Genomic DNA, 21,640 nt, shown 5'->3' with positions numbered 1-21,640 from the left:
TACTTTGAACACAGCTGTACATGCGTATGTATGTATGTTACTCAAATTTATGTTGCCGTTTTTGGACAGCAGCGGTAAATTTGAAGGCAAACATATTTATTATAACTTTTGCTCAAAGATTTTCTCACATTTTATGTAGATGTAGGTGGAGCTTGTTTTTTTTTGCATCATTGTATGTTTTTTTTTACTTTAAAAATGGGATTGTGAATCTACACATGACCATGTGTTTACGGTCACAAAAGAGGCTTGAAATATTTGACTTTGATTTAACATTGTGTCTTCCTGTATTGTCGCCTAATTTCGTTCTGAGCGACAGTACAAAACCCCTTATACAGTGCTCATTAAATCTGGATTTAATGCTTTCGTCAGCTGATTTTACAAAGGGAACACAGATGATCGAGCCGTTAAATCTTGATTTAAAGAGCAGCGTTAACGGGGTCCAACTGCAAATAATTTAAAACAAAGTTTTAATTTAATTTCACACATTCCGAAAGAATTCGTTACAATTTTCTATGAAAATTCAATTTAGAAAGTTCTAAAATATGTCTTCCTTTTTAGTATTTTCAAACATTTGTAAAGAATTTTTTTTTTGGTTTTGGTAACTCTATTGCCGAATTACCCTAGATAGCTCTGGAGATAGCTATAAACAAATCCGAGTTCACAAAAACCAATCTTTTTAAGTGAATCACTGTTTTGTTTACATTTTGGAAATGTACTTCAACGATGCAATCCATCTACACATGCCAAAGCTCTTATCTCAAATCAACTGCTATAAACAAAGGCAATATTTTCTTCACATGCAATACAAACAAACAAAAACATTTATATATATATGGCTACACAAACACAGTATACGAATATACAATACATACATATATGTATGCTCTTCGTGCTTATACACGGAACACATTAAATCCAGCTATTTTTGATAAAGAAACCAAAAAATATTTCAGCAATATAAAATACAAAGGAAAACAAAAACAAGCATCACGGGCATTTGCCGCTATGTCGGCAATATAAACAGCAGCAGCAACAAAATGCACTCACGCTCCATAACTCCCGAAGTCAATTGAACTCTTTATTTAAATTACAAACAATGAGAACTGCATTGGCATTTACATGCATATATATATATGCATACATGTGCATCACTCACTGTATAGGCGAACGATGTAATAACAACCGTTATGACTTAAGGGGTTTTATAATACATCATAACACAAAAACAAGAACAAGAACACCAGACGAACAGAATGCATCATAGACATCAGAAGAAGTTCAAAGCATAAAAGGCAAAAAAATATACAAACCTAAAAATGAATGCACAAAAGATTGTAAACAAAAAAAGGAAAGTGTGGGAGGTAGAGTTTCGTGTAGAATGTGAGTTATGCAAATCTGGACAGGGAAATAAATTTAAAGAATACACCAGCTACTGATTGTCGAAGTGAGAGGGTGAGAGCAAAATTGTAATAGTATAATTGGTTTAATCATTTTATTAGTTGATTATGAACAAATGCGTGACAATGTGTTCATTTCCACTATTTGGAAGTATGCATTTACTTGATAATGTTTAGATTTCAGCTGATTTGTTTGTAGGAAAAATTGTTTATTTCCTTGATGGATAACCTTACAGCTAAGCCCAGTTGTTGGAAGTCATAAAAGAACACCACGTGCAAAAATTGCGAATTCCAGGGGCTCAGAAGTCAAATCGGGAGATTGATTTATATGGGATGTATATCAAGTTATAGACCGATTTGCACCGTATTTAACACATTTGTTGGAAGTCATAGCATTGCAAAATTTTAGACAAATCCTGAAAAATTGCGGCTTACAGGCGTTCAAGAAGTCAAATCGGGAGATTACTTTATATGGGAGCTATATCTGTTTATAGACCGATTTGGTCCGTATTTGGCACATTTGATGGAAGTCATTAAAAAACACTACATGCAAAATTTTAGACAAATCGGGAAAAATTGCGGCTTACAGGGGTTCAAGAAGTCAAATCGTGAGATCGGTCTATATGGGAGCTATACCAGTTTATAGACCGATTTGGACCGTAATTAACACAGTTGTTGAAAGTCATTACAGAAGACTACATGAAAAATTTCAGCCAAATCGGATAAAAATTGCGGCTTTCAGGGTCTCAAGAAGTCAAATCGGGAGTTTTTAGTTTATATGGGAGCTATACCTGTTTATAGGCCGATTTGGACCGTATTTGGCACAATTGTTGGAAGTCATAAAAGAACACTATAGGCAAAATATCAGCCAAATTGTACAAAAACTTCGGCTTCCAGGGTCTCAAGAGTCAAATCGGGAGATTAGTTTATATTTATATCTGAACCGATATGTCCCATTTGCAATCCCCAATGACCTATAAAGCGGCCAGCTTTAAGCGTTTGACCTCTATCGTTATTTCGACAGACGGACGGACGGACATGGCTAGATCGATTCAAAATGACGAGACGATCAAGAATATTTATATGCTTTATGAGGTCTTAGACGAATATTTCAAGGCGATACAAACGGAATGCCTAGATTAGTATTTCCCCATCCTATGGTGATGGGTATAAAAAATGAAATGAATGAATATAATCCCCTTGTATCCCCTATACTCCGGTGCTGTGTATCATTTCCCCTTTCTAGTGCCCTATAACAGACCAGATACCAGATGCGGTAGATACCAACTACCGCAACCAGCATATCGTTATTTGGTGGTTAGAACTTCAACCTATCTGAATACCAGAAGGGGGAGTGTCTCTTCTTTAGTCTCTATTACGCTCCTTCTCTAATTTAATATATGATCCAAAGCGCTTAGGCTTGTATTTGTTGCGGAATTTTGCAGTTTTACGGCCAGCAACTATCCTCTAAAAAGGCCTTGATGCCCAAACCGATCTAGACAGCTCTTTAAGTTACAAAAAAAAAGAATAAATGCAAAATCTCTGCCTCTGCCTTAATAAGAGGGTGAAATTTAATTTAAACAAAGACAACATAACACCAGGGTTATTGCACCTACCGGCTCATAAAGTGCAATAAATTTCCATAGTAACCACATCAACCCTTTAAATCCTTTATTGCAATCACCCTTTGCACTCCAAAGAGACAGCGAGTAAGTGTCAATATTTGTTTGCAGTTACGTATGAGTGGGGAATACGTTTGTGAAGAGCCAACAAGAATGCTGCAGCCGTATAGCCATATGTATGTGCCAGTCTGAATACAGGGGAGGACCAATATTTTGAATGGAAAAAATCGTAAAAATTTAAACGAATTAAATTTAAAAAAATATATGGAAAAAATATATGGCATTTTTGGGGTTAGCTTTTAAAATTGTGAAAATATAATGAAATTGAACTTTTTGAAAAGCCTGGTACCCTCCCTAATATACTTATGGGGGTCATACAGCAGCAAGAATTGATGGTTATGAGTATTATTTGCATTGGAAAACAAATTAAAAAAGGGGAGCAGTCACATTTAAGTCTTTCTTCTGTCTGCCTGGCTGGTTGATGAAACATTAAAAATTGTAAGCGTTACACAAGAGTGTTTGTTGCACTGGGGTTGGGCTATGAAAGTAAACAACTCTCCACTTCGTTGCTTTCATTTGCTTAAGGGTGTTTTGTTTATTTTACAGGGCGACTTTTTACATGGAACACCAGGTAGATGATTTTAAATTTTCACTGCCACACAATACTGAAAGGTGTCTTTGGTCGTTTGCATATCACAGCTTATAATCTTAAAAAATACATTAGTCATAGACATGTACACATTTTCGGATCTAGACGTTTTTTGTAGATTTGTTAGGAATTTTAATTTGAAACCCGAGTTTTAAATGTATCAGACATTGTGGTTTAATTTCATTTAAAGTTAAATGCATGAAACGAATATCAAAACACAATCACAATTTTTATGATGAAATGGATCCACATGACAATGAAAGTTTGTTTTTAAACACTTGTATGATTTGGTGTTGATGACAAAATGGCGATTTGAGGGAGGGAGTAAGAGGATAGGAAGAGTTTTTGGTTTGTATGTATTGGGTTGCCCAAAAAGTAATTGCGGATTTTTCATATAGTCGGCGTTGACAATTTTTTTCACAGCTTGTGACTCTGTAATTGCATTCTTTCTTCTGTCACTTATCAGCTGTTACTTTTAGCTTGCTTTAGAAAAAAAGTGTAAAAAAAGTATATTTGATTAAAGTTCATTGGGAGGGGAAAACCACCGCTGAAAATTTTTTCTGATGGTCTCGTCAGGATTCGAACCCAGGCGTTCAGCGTCATAGGCGGACATGCTAACATCTGCGCTAGGGTGGGCTCCAAAAGCGAACGTTTGTATTGTTTTTGCCGGCTGCAGGAGGCACACAAATTCATCTCATGGTGCCAATTTGTGAATCACTGAAGCAATCAGCTTACTTCTTTCTGATTGATAAACGATTATCCTTCAGAGCAACCTTGGTCGCAAACCGCTTCATTTGGATATCTTAGTACCATAGTATCCATCTCCCTAGATGGGAAGAATTCAGTCGTTGCAGTGGGGATAGGCGTAATCCGGCATAGGGAATACAGTATGACGAGAGGAATGTGTGCTTGAAGGGAGCCCAGGCACAGAAAGATGTGTTCGCTCATAATACTGTTGTTTTGTTGCTGGGAAATCGTTGGCCAGGTATAATCCTGACTCGATACCGGTACGTAAACCCAACAGTAGTGGGGGTCGACGTAATCCTTTAATCATGTTGTTGTTGTAGTCACATACTTGCATGTGGGTGTACATATCTTTGCCAAGCTCACTTTGGGAAGCAAGGACGAAGTTGAAGATGGTTGATAACCTTTTTGGTGCAATCCCCTGAAATTGCGCGAACTAGAGGCTCTATTTCACGCAGTTTCAGAGGATTGACACAAAAATTGACGCTTGTGACCAGCGTTCCTGTGTAAGATTCCTGACCTTGCAATGACCATTGACCATAAATCCCATCTGCAACAGAGATAATGCTACCTCCGCCTGAGATTAGTTGACGACGTCCTGTTCTGTGAAAACTCATCTACATTGCATTGGCCAGCCTACAACACACAACTTCATCCCACGCTGATTATGGGGTGTTATCGTCAAAACTTTCTATCATACCAAAGTGCTCGCACAAGGAATGGTTCGCCGATTCAGTAGCATTATCAGCACTTATCAGCTATCCGTTACTGGCTAGCTCGTCCTCTGTCTAATTCTCTGCCACTAATTGATCGCGCGGGACCTACGCTTTACAGTTTTTCCCATAGTACGAAGAGACTCTTTGCATCTATTAATCAGTCTCGACCTCACATGGTCAAATGTCAGAGCCTTCAACGTCGCCTGGGATATCCAAATATATCAGGCGCTGCTCCAATCCTCTGCTTGGCCTTCAGAATCGTGAAAATTGCCGCATGAACAGCTACCACTAGAATGGAAAACTGCCCAAAGTTTGATGTGCCCTAGGATCATGACTCGCTTAGTCTACCTGTAGATGTTGTTGTAGCCACATTTGTATATGGAGTTAGCAATCCTCATCAAGTTCCATAGGTGAGCAAGCTCGTTCCGGTGCGTAGGACCGATCGCACTCAATATTTAAGCAAGGCACTCAGTATTTAAGCAAGAGCCGGTTCCGTGCGCCCTCTCATTGAGACTCCCCAGTCGATATCGCTGATTGTACGCAACTGAAATTGCAGCTACTCCGTATACGAAGCACTCCCCTTCCGCAACCCCGGTAGCTCCCACCTGAGCTTCTCGTAATAACCATAACACCACACAAATCGAAGCTCAGAGTTCCAACTGGTATGGTGCCCATAGTCATCCCATGCGTAAGGGTGTTCTTCGTTGCCACACACCTAACACACAATCGGAACGGCCTACAATCGAACATGGCATTCGCTGTCTCTCTCAGAACGTTCCTCCCAGCCATCGAAATCAACACCGTTCTTGTCCCTATACCTTCTCAATCATTCTGCATTAGGGCGTAGCTTTCCAAAACCTGATACCAGACCAGACATCCAATCGTGATAGTCGGCCGAATCAAGAATCACGCCCAAGTATCTGGGTCTCCGGGAGGAGCGGTAGTTATCAGTTATTCTGGGATTTATGCCTAGACAATTGGCCCTCGTCCATTCAGAGAGCTTGCTCAACGCTTGCTAAAGTGGCTTCGTGATAGAAGAAAGCAATCGGCCACTTACCAAATAATATCGTCATTCGCAATCCCATGGCAGCCGGTTGTATGTACCGAATCGGCAAGGGCTGCCGCCTCGGTGTACAACGCACTGCTACAACAACAAAAACAATCGTCATTCGCATAGGCAACGACAGTCACCATCTCCTTATCGAAAGAAAATAGAATTCAGTTGATAACTAGATGCCAATTGTGGGTCTTTTTGACCCTTTTGTACCACGCAGGTTGGAACTTTAAGCTCCAATCTGTGTGGTGTTTTTCGTTTTCACGAGAAACTTCGCTGGGGGCTACCGGTTCCATACGGAGTAGCGGTATCGAGTCTCAGTGAGAGACCGGGCAGCACCGGCTCTTGCGTAAATACTGAGTGCCTTCATTGCTCGATATGACAAGGCGAGTTAATGACGCCTTTAAGTAGCCAATGGCCATCATTTTCGTCGGCGATCGTTCGTTTAGACCGGAACGAGCTGCACATCCATAACAGCTTGACGTGGATCACCACCTGCACTTGCAACAACAACAAAGCCAGGGTCTCCAGAGTCTTAAAGGCAAATGCTGAGAGATTGATTGGCCTCTGCGCCTTCGAGGTGAAACCCTCCTTTAGCAACATCTACCTATTGCGTTGTGACAGTGCAATAAATCAGTTTCCTATTAATCCTCTCTTCGCCATTCTGTCTAAAGTTTAGTTTCTGGGCAATAAACACGCCCACGCCTTTGGGCAGAGCAGCAGCTCATCCAGGACAAATTTCTAAATTCGCAAAACTTGCTTTGTCCGGTAAGTATAAAGTCCCAGCTCAATCTGTCTGGGGTTAATACCAAGCTCCATGATCTTTGCTCATCCAGACTGCTTCTTTAATGCACTCTCAACGAGTTCTGTAATAGTAAATCGATAACGGCCATACATCACGACGACAAGGTCTTGCACTTTCTTCCGCTCCTTTCCTCTTCAAAATACCCAATAAGTTATGAAATTGGGTGGTCTGGTGGTAGATAGAATTAAGAGAATATGGTGGCCATCAATTTGCTTTGTCAAAACTGTGAGCCTCCGATGGATATCAAGGAGAAAACACCGTAACGTGACTAAGGGCTGATAACCTCTGGTATTTATAGCGCCATCAATTGACAATGTGCCCTCAGTTGAGTGGTGTCCCTCAATTTGCTTTGTCAAAACTGTGAGCCTCTGGTGGTTATAAAGGAGAAAACGCCATTTCGTGACTAAGGGACTGATAACCTGCGGTATTTATGCTTTGTATAGCACTATCGAAGCATTGCAATCCTGGTGGCTAACTAGCGGAGAGGATGGCATTACACCTGAAAAATGATCTAATAACAGGTGACTGATGTCATGCCTCTTACCTTTGATATTTAGTAGAGGACTTTTTTGGCAGATACCGACTTAACCAAGATTGATTATACTACCGGTTTCACCTCCTAGAAACAGACAGAAGATGCATGTGATTTCGACAAAACGGAGTGTGAGGTTTTCTACGATCAGTAGCACACACAACAACAAAACTTTTTATGGCAAATTGTCTTATTTACCCCAAAAGTTTCTTTCAATTTCATATCGCAGAGAAAGTACTTATTTCCAAAATGAATACTTAATTCAAATATTCATTTTTTCGTTCACTGCCATAAGTGAGCGCATGTCTGCTCAATCAACAATCACGTCTTTTTTCCAATTCTCGCACGAAATATTTAATAAACAATATAACCGCAATTGATGGAAGGTAATGTTTGCATTGAAATGTGTGCCTGGCATTTCAATTAAGAAACTGTTATTGGGTTCTCCATTCTCAAATTGTGGAAGTCTCCATTCAAAGTCTCCCCCCGCAAAGACAGGCTTTCTATTGTTGTGTCCAACACACTAGCAAGTGGTGAGTGGTGCGGCTTGGCAGCGTACAATGTGTGTGCCACATAATTGACACAGTATTTTGTTGTTGTTGCTTTTTTCTTTCTTATTTTAAACAAAGAACAACAACTACAACAAAAAGTGATATCAACATTAATTTAACTGACTGATTGCCTGTAGACCGTCCGTCCATGCATTCGTTAGAGACTTCTTTTTTTTCAGAGCCTTCCAACACCCAGCAACGTCTACGCTCAAATGCCTGCTAGTGAGTGAGCTTGTTTGTATGAGAAATCACTTCAGATTTTTTTTGTTTTATTTTATTTAAATTGTTGTACCAAAACAGCCATAAATCAATTAATACCACAGAAGCATCATCCAATCGCCAATGTTGTAGTATGACGAGGCGGTTGCAGCTAGTAGCTGAGCAGCAATAGCAATATTTTGAATTTTGATGCCGTCACAACTGCTCTAGAGACCGACAATGTTGATTATGGTGCTGATAAAGGCAATGCATAGAAACAAAAACAGAACCACTGCCAGTACCACCACCACCACCATCTAGTAACCTATGGGTGAATTGGAGAAGCCTTGCATTCATTCATTCATATCTTGTGCTATGGCCCAGTGCATCATCATCCACATTTTTGCTCTCTATGCATGTTTGGATTCAATTTAAATCTTTTTTTGTTTTCCTTTTTTATTTTTGTTAGGTTTGAAGTGTTAAAGCCCCCATTTCGTTTGATTGAATTGAGTGGTGTTGTGTTGAAGTGGTCTTTGAGTTAATTTTTTCCTTAAATAATATACTTGACTGGCAATGAATGGTACTAAAAGCAGCTATTCAGAGAATTTTCGTTTTTTTTTTTGCTTTGATTGTTAAATGGGAGGAGTTAAATTAATTGCTGTTGTTTATTGAAATGACTGCCAATGAAGACCAAAGAGGAAATCCTAGATTTCCAGTTGAATAAAGGATAAAAAGAGAAAAAAATAAGTAAATAGTGGGATATTCGTTATATTTATTAATATTTGACCTATGATAGCTAAATCGATGTGCCATGTGATCAAAATTCTGAGCAAAAAATGCCCAGGATCCCTTATTTGTTCAGATTAATAGTGGTAATAATCAATGCCAAACAAATCGAAACTCAGAGTTCCAACTCTTGCAAGTGCTCATAGTTATCTCGTTCCGGGGCGAGGTTAGCCTGTTTTTGTGGATTAGGATGGGGAAAATGCTTTACGCATGTCACGAGTACGTCTCTCGCCCCGGCACGGGATAGCTGTGAGCACCACACAGATTAGAACATTGCTGTCACGAGAAGCTTAGCTGCGTGCTACCGTAGATAAACGGTGACGTGTGGACGGAGGTCCACAATCGGGACACACATCCTGCACGTTGGCAACAATCCTTGCTCTGTAGAAGTTGAGGTGGCTGCATCTCCCTGATCGTAATTGAGCCAGAACTACACTGGTTTGCCAGGGAAGGTCAATTCCTTTAGTTGCAATGGTTGGCGGTCGTTCTCCAAGGACTATATTCAATCGGTAGACTACATTCACCCGGTAGTTATTCACCGCATCTGCTACGGTGCCTGAGTGAATGTTTTCTAGACGCGCCTCATATTCCGCTTGATCTGATCTCCTGTTTAGAATTGGACATGGTTAGCCCTATTTTGATTTGTAACAACCATGTCCAGTTTCCAGATAAACAGATTTTTTTTAACACCTTGAGGGCTTAGAAATTTAGCAGGTGGAGTTTTGTATTTTAATATCATTGCCAAGTATTGCTCATATCTTTCAATCGAGTTCTTAGTTTTTCATTCGAATCGTTTGCAATTTTACTCACTGTTACAAATTTCATCAAAATTGGATGAAAAATTCTCCTTTTGTGAGATCAATACTCCATATTGGGAGATCGGTCTATATGGCAGCTATATCCAAATATAGTCCGATCTGGAAGATGAAATCGGATGAAAAATGCTTCTTTTATAGGCTCATTACACTATAGCGGGAAATCGGTCTATATGGCAGCTATATCCAAATATGGTCCGATATGGACCACATTTGACATGAATGGGAAGGGTTCTACCACAGTGCCAAATTTAATCGAATTCGCGTAAAAAATTTATCTTTTATGTCCTGAATATATCTATATCCAAATATAGTCTGATCTGCATCACACTTCACAGGTGTCTACCAGAACTCTCTGTGTCAAATTTCATAGTAATCGGGTGAAAAATTACCAATTTATTGTCTCAAGACTTTAAGTCTGGAGATCGGTCTATATAGCGGCTATATATAACTAAAATCCGATTTTATGAGATCAGAAGATCAGGTTTATATACAAAGAATACGAAATCATCAAAAATTGTTTGGAAAATATTTTTATGTCCGAGAAATCGGCAAAATTACAAATACCCAAAAAAGGTTGGGTATTTAACCGGTAGAAACCCATCTCTACATATGGTGGGTACATACATAAAATTCAGCCCGGCGAACATAGCTCGTTTTTTTCGCCTAACTAATACCGGTCCTATTTTACCCATTACGTTGGTCTTATCAAGCATTTTAGTAAAGAGTTTCCACTGCTGTATATAGTAGACCTCTCATGGAATGTTAGAAAAAGCTAGTTTACATTTTTGGCGCTCACGTATATAACATAACAGTCGGTAAAAAATATGTGCTACAATTCGTCTTAGTTTTATTTTATGGTATACAATTTGGTTTCTATTGAAATTGTTTGCCAGACAGTATTGTGGCAACGGAGATTTTTCCACGAAAAAGCAGCATCTTATTTTCTAACTACAAAGGAAAATCCCACCATATGGTTAAAAATGCAAACAAAAACACGAATACCTATTGTTTGCCACAAAAAAAACTGTATGACTGTATTTTTAAGGCTGCCCATAAACCTTATTTTATATTTTCTTTCGCTCAACAGTTTCTTTTTCCACACTTCGGTTATTTTTAATTATTTGTGTATGTGGAGAAACATATTTTTTATCTTTTTCCATTACTTTAATACATATTTTGCAATTATGAGTACTGCTGACATGCCTACTATTCTCCCCCTTCATACTTGTCTTGAATGAGTTTTGGTAGGTATGTGTTTGCAAACACACAAACCATAAACAACTACAGTGTATAACATACTGCTACAACAACAACATCTACTACTACATTTAGTATTGATAATTAGCTTTTCTCCATGTTGTTGTTGTTTTTTCTCTTCTTTTTCCCATTTAGTCCCACCCAGTGCCATACCCCCTATAGAGTGTAATTTTCTGGGTCATTAATGTATGATGGTGAAATTTTTACTATTTCATTTTTTTTCGCACTCATTCTTTCGTCGCAACAATACTTTAGAATAATTTTTTTATTTTTTGTTGCTATTTTCCTAATGGCCAAAGGCTATTAGTGTTGAGCAAACCAAAATATTGGAATAAAAATAAATGTTTACTAAGTAGTACATTATTGATTGTTTTCCCAGATTGTTTTTTTTTTGTCCAAAGCTTTATGTTTGTATTTGTAACTAAGGTCGCACTAATGGTTCGTTGCTTTCAAGAAAAGTTATCAAGTCTTAAATATTAAAGATAAAACCAATGGCCCATTATAAGCTCTAACCACCATTAAGACGTACATAGGTAAGCCATGTCAAACACTTCAAGAGAAGGTTTTTAATGCAAACCCCTAAAATATAACGGTTTAGAATTTGCAGAGAAGATAATTATGTCATCATATTACCGATTTCTTGTATAGAAAATCGATTATTTTGTCAACTGTGTCTTTTTGGGTGTTTTCTATTAACAAAACTTAATTTGTCCATAGACATTCCATGAATGAATAACGATCGGTACTGTCCGAATCAAGTTAAAGCTAAACGATATGGGACATTTTATTGCCGAGTCAGAACAGTGTAGAAGTTTAGAAGTTTTACATGTCCTCACAATTGTCCCTAGCATCATTCGATGAATGACGTCTATCGATTACCGTTTACAAGGAAATGTGTAATCATTAATTGACAGATATTGAAAAACACGTTCTGTGACAAATTAGGTTAAGAAATGAGAAGTAAAGTATGAAAAATTAAATAAAATCAAAAAAAGAAAGATAGATGTACTATTTTAGTCAAAAGCTGTAATCAACACGTACACACGATGAGTACGATCATGATGTAACATGTAAACTCTGCTTTAGGGCTAGTACTATATTCGACTTTTCACATGAACAACTGTCAAACTCCATATAAAAAAAATTAGAAACGGAAAATAATGACACAAAGATAGCAGTTCAAAACACTACTTCCTAGTATAATATGAATTACGACGACGACGATAATTCGGATTTTACCCTTGATTTCGGTGAAATTTACCCTGGCTTAATTTTAAAGTTTAATAAAGATCGGGTAGTAAATATGTAAAACGTTTTATGATCAAATAGACCAATTTTTCGGGAGATCAACTCAAGACACGGTAAACACGGGACTGAATACCCGTTAAAGGCTAGTTCTGACTTCGAGTTTTCGTTCGAGCAAGTGTCAAAACTATAAAAAAGCGAAATGACTACGAATTTTTTTTTAAATACGCAGTACTAAGTTCTTTATACGAAATGATTTCAACATGTTGATAGCAACATTGTCAAATTTCGTAGATTTTAAATGTATATGTCTATTAATTCCAGCATTCAGTGCTGCTCTCGGAGCACTCCTCTTCGCCTCCAATATCGGCATTGCCGCAATACCCTGTACCTTCTCCACCATACGGAGTATACTCACCCTCTCCACGACCCGGTGCCACACCAAGCGCTCATAGGTGAAGATCAGTAAAACACAGCAAAGTACATCCAGCGGATCGCTCCTGGTCTATGTTCCCAACTTCTGCCTATTGAGTTACGCCATGAATAGAGCGCACTCAGACTCCGAATAACTCTCTCCTCAACGTTCATCTCTCGTTCCATTTATGGTCAAGAATAACGCCCAGGCAGCTTCACTCCATTAAGGACCAATCCCCTAAACTCGTCATACGTAGTCGTCAACATGCGCTCTGTCTTTCTGAGGTTAATGCCAAGCCCATTTGCCCTCGCCCGTGTAGACAGTTTTCTCGCCGTACCCTGAAGGGGATATATGATAGTATTGACCTACCACGCCTTAGTTTGACGTTTGTAACTCATACATGAAACGTATGACGGTAGCAGTCGGTGTGTTGACAGTGTCCTTAATGATACACGGATCGGCAAATAACATGGGGACACTTTGGACATGCTTATTTTCTCCTGGGAAATGAAAATGAGGCTTGGCGGCATGTTATAAGCGGCGCGAATGATTAAATATCAGCGAGGCTGAAGGCTCTGACGTAGAACTTTGTGAAGTAGAGACTAGTTAGAAGATGCAAAGAGCTTGTTTGAACCATGGAAAGGGCGGGGCCGAATCTTATATACCCTCGACCATGGATCGCATGTGTAAAGTTCTTTGCCTGGTATTTTTTTAAAAGTAAACAGAGGATAATGGATATGAATTGCTATGCTGTGGGAGCTATGCTAGGTGAAGAACCTATTCTATATACTAGAAGTCATTATGCAAAATTTCAGCGAAATGGGATAAAAATTGAGCCCTATAGAGGCTCAAGATATAAAATGTGGAGATCGGTTTTTATGTGAGCTAATGGAACGTTTCAGACCATATTTGGCACATACGCAAACAATTCAGACATATAATCGAGAGATCGGGTTATATTTCTTTAGGTGCAATGGATGGCGGTCTTTTTCCAAGGACTACATGTGTCGGCATGAATGTTGTCTAGCCCCTCTTGATACCCCTTTTTGTATTGTTTCATGTTGTGCTGCCAAACATACAGCAGCTTCTGTTCCTAAATCCATTTCTTTGTTTTATCTTTTAAATTTTCTTCAAAAAAAAATTGGACACCTTGTAGTTAAAAAATCCCAATTTGTTTTTATTGTAGTTTGGTTGACATTCGTAAGATAACAATGATGTCAACATACAACTGTTTACTACCAAAACAACGCTTTAACGCCATATAAAAACTTTAATTACAACTAAACAAATTAGCAACACTGTTGCAAACATTATGAGATTTCACAAAATTTAATTGGTGTTTAGCTACATTTTCCGCACAACCGAAGTAAATACTAGGCTAAAAGCTTCAATAAAAGCGTCCCATTGGCGCGTTATATTCGGCTTACCAAGGGATCGAGGGATCGACTTTCACCAGGTGTTTTATTTTGTGGTTACTGTGGAGTCTCATTGGAAATAAAATGATCATAGTGGGTCCATTACAACCTAAAATTAACTGTTATTAGACGTCGCAATATGCTAAATAATCTAAATTTTTCTTACAACCGTCACTTATCAATTATTTTAGTTCAACTCCACTGCCACTTAAGTGCTGGCATTGAGAGGTAATTGCTTTATAATTAAACGCATCAATAAATATTGGGGTAAATCGAATTTAAAAATAAAATATAATTTGTTTTGGGCTTTTTTTTATCAAAATCCTAGACGCAACGGTCCATTGTATTCACTCTAGAAGAAGAAGATCCCTCACGGTATGGTGCAAAGAATAAGAATGAAAGAATAAGGGAAGAGAAAATCAATGCACAGGACCAAGGCGGATTTATGAAGGTGGTCTCACACGAACAGCTGTTTGCAGCCGGCCAGGTTTGACTGTATTAAGTTGTCAGACTTTTGTTTGCATGCTCTTTGTTGTTATCTTCTTTCTCACACAAATTTCTTTGACTGTGTTGGCAAAACGTCGATCAGCTTGATGGCAAGAAAGCAGATTCCACCATATGATTTGTTGTTATTGCACAAATGAAACCACCTTTAGTTGTTTTGCCATAGCACAAGACAAACAAGAAACTGGGGGACCATAGTGGAGTTCTCATAGGTGAGAGCTTCGTCCAGTCTGGCACTTCACGTTTCTAAAGTGGCCTAAATTATGTCTGGACGGAATCCTGGCTCGAAATAAGATATTCCAACTCCTCATCGTCACCACAGACCCCGCAAAAGTCCGGTTTTTCCTGTTTCCAGTGCGACCCCAAGGACCTGAAGTTGCCATAACCATTCAAAGCTCCTTTCGAGGTCTTGCTTTCGCAGCCCCAGGATAACAGTGTGTCTATGGCAACTCCATATCTTTAAGTGAATAACAATGCATTATGGCCAGTCATTCTTTTCACTCAATTTGTGGCGCATGTACTTTGAAAAAACACCTTGGCCGACGTCTTCATAAACCAACTCAACATAAGATATGCATAAAGTGACACAATTTTTACAATTCTATTCATATTTTAGTTGTTGGCGACCCATAGCGGTCATAAAAATTAACTTTTGCAATATGCTAATTGTTATTTTATATTTTAATTTATTGCAAATGTTTAATCGTCTTATAGCTATGGTCATCCTTAATCGTATTACTTGGAACATGATATATTTACATATATATTGGGTTGCCCAAAAAGTAATTGCGGATTTTTTAAAAGAAAGTAAATGCATTTTTAATAAAACTTAGAATGAACTTTAATCAAATATACTTTTTTTCCAAAGCAAGCTAAAAGTAACAGCTGATAACTGACAGAAGAAAGAATGCAATTACAGAGTCACAAGCTGTGAAAAAATTTGTCAACGCCGACTATATGAAAAATCCGCAATTACTTTTTGGGCAACCCAATATTTAGGTATTCATTAGAATCTATTAAGGGAAGTATAGCGAACAAGAGTGCACATAAGTGCAAAGCCGTCAGTAAATTTGTTGTACTTGCAAAATACGTTTCCAATAGATTTACATTTCAAATAGTGTTGGCTATGTATCCAACTTAAATATAATTGCATTAAATTGAGAGAATATTTAAATTTACTCTATCGCAAATAGTAATTAAAAAATTTTTGCATACAAAAATTGACGTTAGTATTTTTAAAAAGATAAATCTAATACATATTTGTAATCTTGTTATTGGTTAGAGGCATAAAGTGGAAAAAAAATTGAGGCGATTATTTTTTTAAGACTGTCCTCAATAAGAAATAAAGCAAATATGAGGTTTTCTACAAAAGGTTTACAAGATTTGAACAAAGTACTTGTAATAACCATCCAAAACCTCCAAGAAAACTTGAAATCAGGCCAAAGGTGGAATATAACTCACAAATAGGGACTGGTGCTTTCAAAGCATCTTTGGAAATACTGGAGCGCGCTTAGGTGAGAGTGTTGGTCGTGATTGGAAACAATATGATATATACATCTATGATATGTGATTGGAAACAATAGGATATGTACTTCTATCATATATGTTCCAACACTGTCCGCCTTCTTATTTCTTATGTAATGATGGTTTGTGAGTTCTCACTAACCTACTACACCATAAACTGTTTGCCACTGTGCAAAAACCAATCGACATTCATTTGATTCTGAGTAATTTTAAGTAATGCAAAAGTAAGTGAATGCCACCATTGCTGCTTTAACACAAATAAACAACAGCTGCAAATTAGGTTTTAGTAAAAGCAAAACAACAATAAAGAGAATTATTTAGAATTGCCAATGAAAAGCAAGGCATAACAGCTGAATGATGAAATAAGTGCCGCAATGTATTACAAAATATACCAAAAAAAAGACATATTTGAATCCATAGTACGGCCATATCTATCATGCAAATGTTGACTGTGACTGCGCCTTAAATGGTCCACCCGCTTAGTCCAATTTTGACATACTCTTTCCAATATTTCTGCCGGTAGCTCACGAATAAATGTTTCAATGTTGTCTTTCAATACGTCAATCGAAGCGGGCGTCTGTATAGACATGATCTTTAATATAGCCTAAAGACGTTAAATCGCAAGAGCTAGGCGGCCAATTGACCGGTCCCGAACATGAAATAAAATGTTCACCGAACTCACCTCTTAATAAGTCCATTGTTACACGTGCTGTGTGGCATGTGGCACCGTATTGTTGAAACCACATGTCATGCAGACCAAGCTCTTGCATTTTGGGCAACAAAATTGGATATCATCTCATAGTAACGCTCACCATTCAGAGCTACGTTACGATTCGCATCATCTTTGAAAAAGTACAGTCCAATGATGCCACCAGCCAAAAAACCCCACCAATCTGTGACTTTTTCTGGATGAATTTTGGTAGCTCTTGCAAAGATGTCCTTCGAAATGAAATGAAAAATTAGCGCGATTAACTTTCTTAACAGAGTATGCATTTTGATAATTAACTTCAATAATTCTAATCCGAGTTGGCTCCAACTTTAAACAATGTCTTCTTCTATGACATCCAACTTCCATGCCAAATATGCTCTGAGTTGGTTCATAACCTGGTGTATCTCCCAAATAATACTATCTAACGATTGAACTTCTTGAGCCCTTATCCGTTTTGGCTGAAATGTTGCCCAATGTCTTCTCCTATGACATCCAACTTCCATGCCAAATATCCTCTGAGTTGGTTCATAACCTGGTGTAGCTCCCAAATAATACGATCTAACGATTGAACTTCTTGAGCCCTTATCCGTTTTAGCTGAAATGTTGCCCAATGTCTTCTCCTATGACCTCTAACATCCACGCCAAGTATCGTCTGAATCGGTTCATATCGTGATATAGCTGCCATATAAAACGATCTTTCAGTTGTACTTCTTGAGCCCCTAGAGGGCGCAGTTTTTGTCAAAATAAATAAAAAAACAAGTAAGAGCGTGCCAAGTTCTGCCGGGCCGAATCTTATATACCCTCCAACATGGATCGCATCTGTCGAGTTCTTTGCGCAGTATCTCTTTTTAGGCAAATAATGACGGAGGAGGAGGAGCAGCTATATCATGTTATAGTCCGATTCCGATCCAAAGCAAAAACGGGAGATGGATTTATATGGCAACTGTATCAAGCTATAGATCGATTGAGACCATTTTGTACAGGTATGTTGAAGGCCATGGGAGAAGGCGTTGTACAAAATTTGTGCCAAATCGGATGAGAATTGGGCTCTCGAGAGGCTCAAGAAGTCTATTTGGGAGATCGGTTTATATGGCAGCTATATCAGTTTATGGACCGTTATGGTTATGGCAAAATTTCATTCAAATCGGACGAGAATTTCGCCCTTTAGAGGCTCAAGAAGTCAAAAAGTCAAGACCCAAAATCGGTTAATATGGCAGCTTTATCAAAACATGGATCGATTTAGCCCATTTACATTCCCAACCGACCTTCACTAATAAGAAGTATTTGTGCAAAATTTCAAGCGGCTAGCTATACTCCTTCAAAAATTAGCGTGCTTTTGACAGACAGAAGGACGGACGGACATGGCTAGTTCAACTTAAAATGTCACGTCGATCAAGAATATATATACTTCATGGGGTCTTAGACGCATATTTCGAGGTGTTACAAACAGAATGACGAAATTAGTATACCCCCATGCTATGGTGGAGGGTATAAAAATCTATGCGATTTATTGCTTCACCTAAAATTATCTTTTTTCTTTGTTTTTGCCTGCAAAAAGAACCATGCAAGAACTTGAAAATGCGTTAATTGGTGGAGGGTATATAAGATTCGGCCGGCCGAAGGTAACAAGTTTTTAATTGTTTGATGTATGGCAACACTAGTCAACAACTTTTAAATATTTGTGAAGAAAGGGGTAGGCAGCAGCCCTTCTCTGGACCTTAATGCATAGGGGATCGAGACAGACGTCTTTATTGACTTTTTAGAATTTTAAGAAATCTGCGATCTGAATAGAGGAATATCAAAATATATGGCGACAATTATATTGCTTGCCATTGTAATTTCGCAATTATAAATATAAGATTAATGTTGTTGGTTTTGTAGCCACATTTTCTATGGAGGTGACGATACACGTCCAGCTCCTGTAGTTGAGCAAGCTCATTCCGGTCCAAAGGAGCTATTAACTCGCCTTGTCCTATCGGGCATCATAGGCACTCTGTATTTGTGCAAGAGCCGGTGCCTCCCGACTGCTGATGGCCCACGACTGCTTTGCAGCTACTTCGTATGAAGAAATGCAATATCTGCAACCTGTGGACGCGCCCTGTAGCTCTCAGCTAAGCGTGGCAGCAATGAACACTACACAGATCGGACCTCAATGTTCCAGCCTGTGTGGTGCTTAATGTTATCTTTTTGTGTGTGAAAGCAATAAAATCAAATCAAAAAATTACCGTTAACTTTTTCGATAAGTAAATATTGTTATCGATTTGTCAATGTTTTGCTAACATAATTTCGATAACACTTGAACTGCCTACTGCTGTAAGATAAATGGATATTGCACATCTTCTACCGAGATGCGACCTAAGAGAACAAAAACATGCAATATTTTGCCATAGGAACCAGTTTCATCTTCATCTGCTGGCAATACATCTTCTGCTTTCTTTATATATGTATTTACCTTGTATGCAACTTTTTGCAAATGTGCAAGATAATGTGCTTTACTTTGGATTCTACAGAACAATACCCTCAATTATGCTCGCTCATAACATCTTCTGGTTTTTAACTTGGGGTTTTCATACAGAAAATAAATTGGAAAGCACGTCCATTCACATGTAATACTTGCTTATTTTTCATTGATGTTACCCACATAAGCAGTGTAGAGAGGAGCCAAGGGAAGAAGATGCAATCATTAATTTTTTTTTTTGCTCTGCGAATCGTCATTTGCACTTGGGTTTTGCATTATCGTCTTTGGGCCCGGCCCCCCCAACTTGGCCTTCGCACCATTGCAATGGCAAAACAAACCTGCAGTATATGCTCAAACACATGATACGTTATGTGGCCACAAAACCAGCCAGAATGAAAACCGCTTGTGGTGGGTATGGTGGGCAGACCGACTGACATTTATTTCCCCCTCAAATGTTTGCCACACAATACAATATCGGTGTAAGCACTATGCACGACGATTTACATTTGAAGTGGCATCACGTTTCTTTTGCATTTGTCTTTTAACAAACAGTTAAGGAGAGAGGGAGAGTAGTTAGCGAGAGTTTGTCTTATCGTGTATTGTGCAGCCAATTCGGGTGTGCCATATTACCTGCAAGCATTTCCTGACAATGGGGAGAAATTAATATTGCTTGGTGCTTGGTGCCATGAAGGTGCAAAACCATTTGTCATTGTTTGTCTCTCAGTAGAAATTTTAAAGTATATGTGCATTAAATTCTTATATTTTTTGTTTTCTCTTGCAGTTTTCCAGTATCGAAACACCCGGATATGTGGGGTTTGCCAATCTTCCCAATCAGGTACATAGAAAATCGGTGAAAAAGGGTTTTGAATTCACTCTTATGGTTGTGGGCGAATCGGGTCTGGGAAAATCCACACTGGTCAATAGTTTGTTCCTAACAGATCTTTATCCCGAACGCATAATACCCGATGCCATAGAAAAACAAAAACAAACGGTGAAATTGGAAGCATCAACAGTGGAAATTGAAGAGCGTGGTGTCAAGCTGCGTTTGACGGTTGTGGATACACCTGGTTTCGGTGATGCCATCGATAACTCGGACAGTTTTAGTGCCATATTGGAATACATTGACGAGCAATACGAAAGATTTCTGCGTGACGAGAGTGGCTTAAATCGCCGCAATATTGTGGATAATCGTATACACTGTTGTTTCTATTTTATATCGCCATTTGGTCATGGGTGAGTATTAGCAGCATAAACTCAAGTCGAATGTCGTTAAAGCATTTTTTAAATCTCTTTCCTTTTTCAAATCAGTTTAAAACCGCTCGATGTGGAATTCATGAAGAAATTACATTCCAAAGTCAATATTGTGCCTGTGATTGCCAAAGCCGATTGCCTTACGAAAAAGGAAATACTACGTTTGAAATGTCGCATCATGCAGGAAATCGAAGATCATGGCATCAAAATCTATCCCTTGCCGGATTGTGATTCGGATGAAGATGAGGACTACAAGGAACAGGTTAAGCAACTGAAAGCAGCAGTGCCATTTGCCGTTTGTGGAGCAAATACTCTACTTGAAGTTAAAGGCAAGAAAGTGCGGGGACGTTTATATCCCTGGGGTGTAGTGGAGGTGGAAAATCCAGAACACTGTGATTTCATTAAACTAAGGACGATGCTAATGTAAGTAAAGCCTTTGTCCAGCATGTGTGTTATTATATTAAGTTATTGCGTTTATAGCACCCACATGCAAGACTTACAAGAGGTCACCCAAGAGGTCCATTATGAAAACTATCGTTCAGATCGTCTGGCCAAGGGCATTAAAAACAAAGAGAATGGCATCATCAAGCCAGAGCGCGACTCCGTGGTACCCACACAGATAGTGTTGAATGAAAAGGATCGAATACTGCAAGAAAAGGAAGCCGAGTTGAGACGTATGCAGGAAATGCTGGCACAAATGCAAGCCAAAATGCAAGCGCAACAATAAGTCATTATAAGACCTCGTAACGGGGTTTGTTCAAACGACAAAACACACACTCCCACAAAAACATGCATACATACATACAACACCCTCACCTTTTATCTCTAGGCATATAGAAATTTTATAACACACACACACAAGAAAAATGGTGCCGAATTTCAAATGTTTTTTTACACATATATATATATATATAAAATGTAGAATATTTAAAATCTCAACTTGGTTTTGTAATAATTTCTAGGATTTTTTGTGAATAATTTTTCTAATGG

General features: G+C 38.4%; 1 protein-coding gene across 4 annotated transcripts in view; it reads left to right on the top strand.

The window, feature by feature from the left end:
* The window catches only part of LOC106082110 (septin-1), a 42,830-nt gene extending 21,241 nt beyond the window's left edge, over positions 1-21,589 (top strand). For 3 of the 4 annotated variants that reach the window (XM_059366199.1, XM_013244445.2, XM_059366200.1), the window contains 3 exons: positions 20,181-20,632; positions 20,708-21,073; positions 21,131-21,589. In XM_059366199.1, the coding sequence (XP_059222182.1) occupies positions 20,181-20,632; positions 20,708-21,073; positions 21,131-21,377 (1,065 nt within the window). In that variant the 3' untranslated portion in view covers positions 21,378-21,589. Of the gene's footprint in view, positions 1-19,984; positions 20,091-20,180; positions 20,633-20,707; positions 21,074-21,130 lie in introns of those variants that run through there. The other variant, XM_013244446.2, reaches the window with a different exon arrangement.
* The last annotated feature ends 51 nt before the right edge of the window (positions 21,590-21,640 follow it).

Source organism: Stomoxys calcitrans, chromosome 4 (genome assembly GCF_963082655.1).
Source record: "Stomoxys calcitrans chromosome 4, idStoCalc2.1, whole genome shotgun sequence".
Classification (NCBI taxonomy): Eukaryota; Metazoa; Arthropoda; class Insecta; order Diptera; family Muscidae; genus Stomoxys; species Stomoxys calcitrans.
This window is presented reverse-complemented; position numbering and strand designations above follow the sequence as displayed.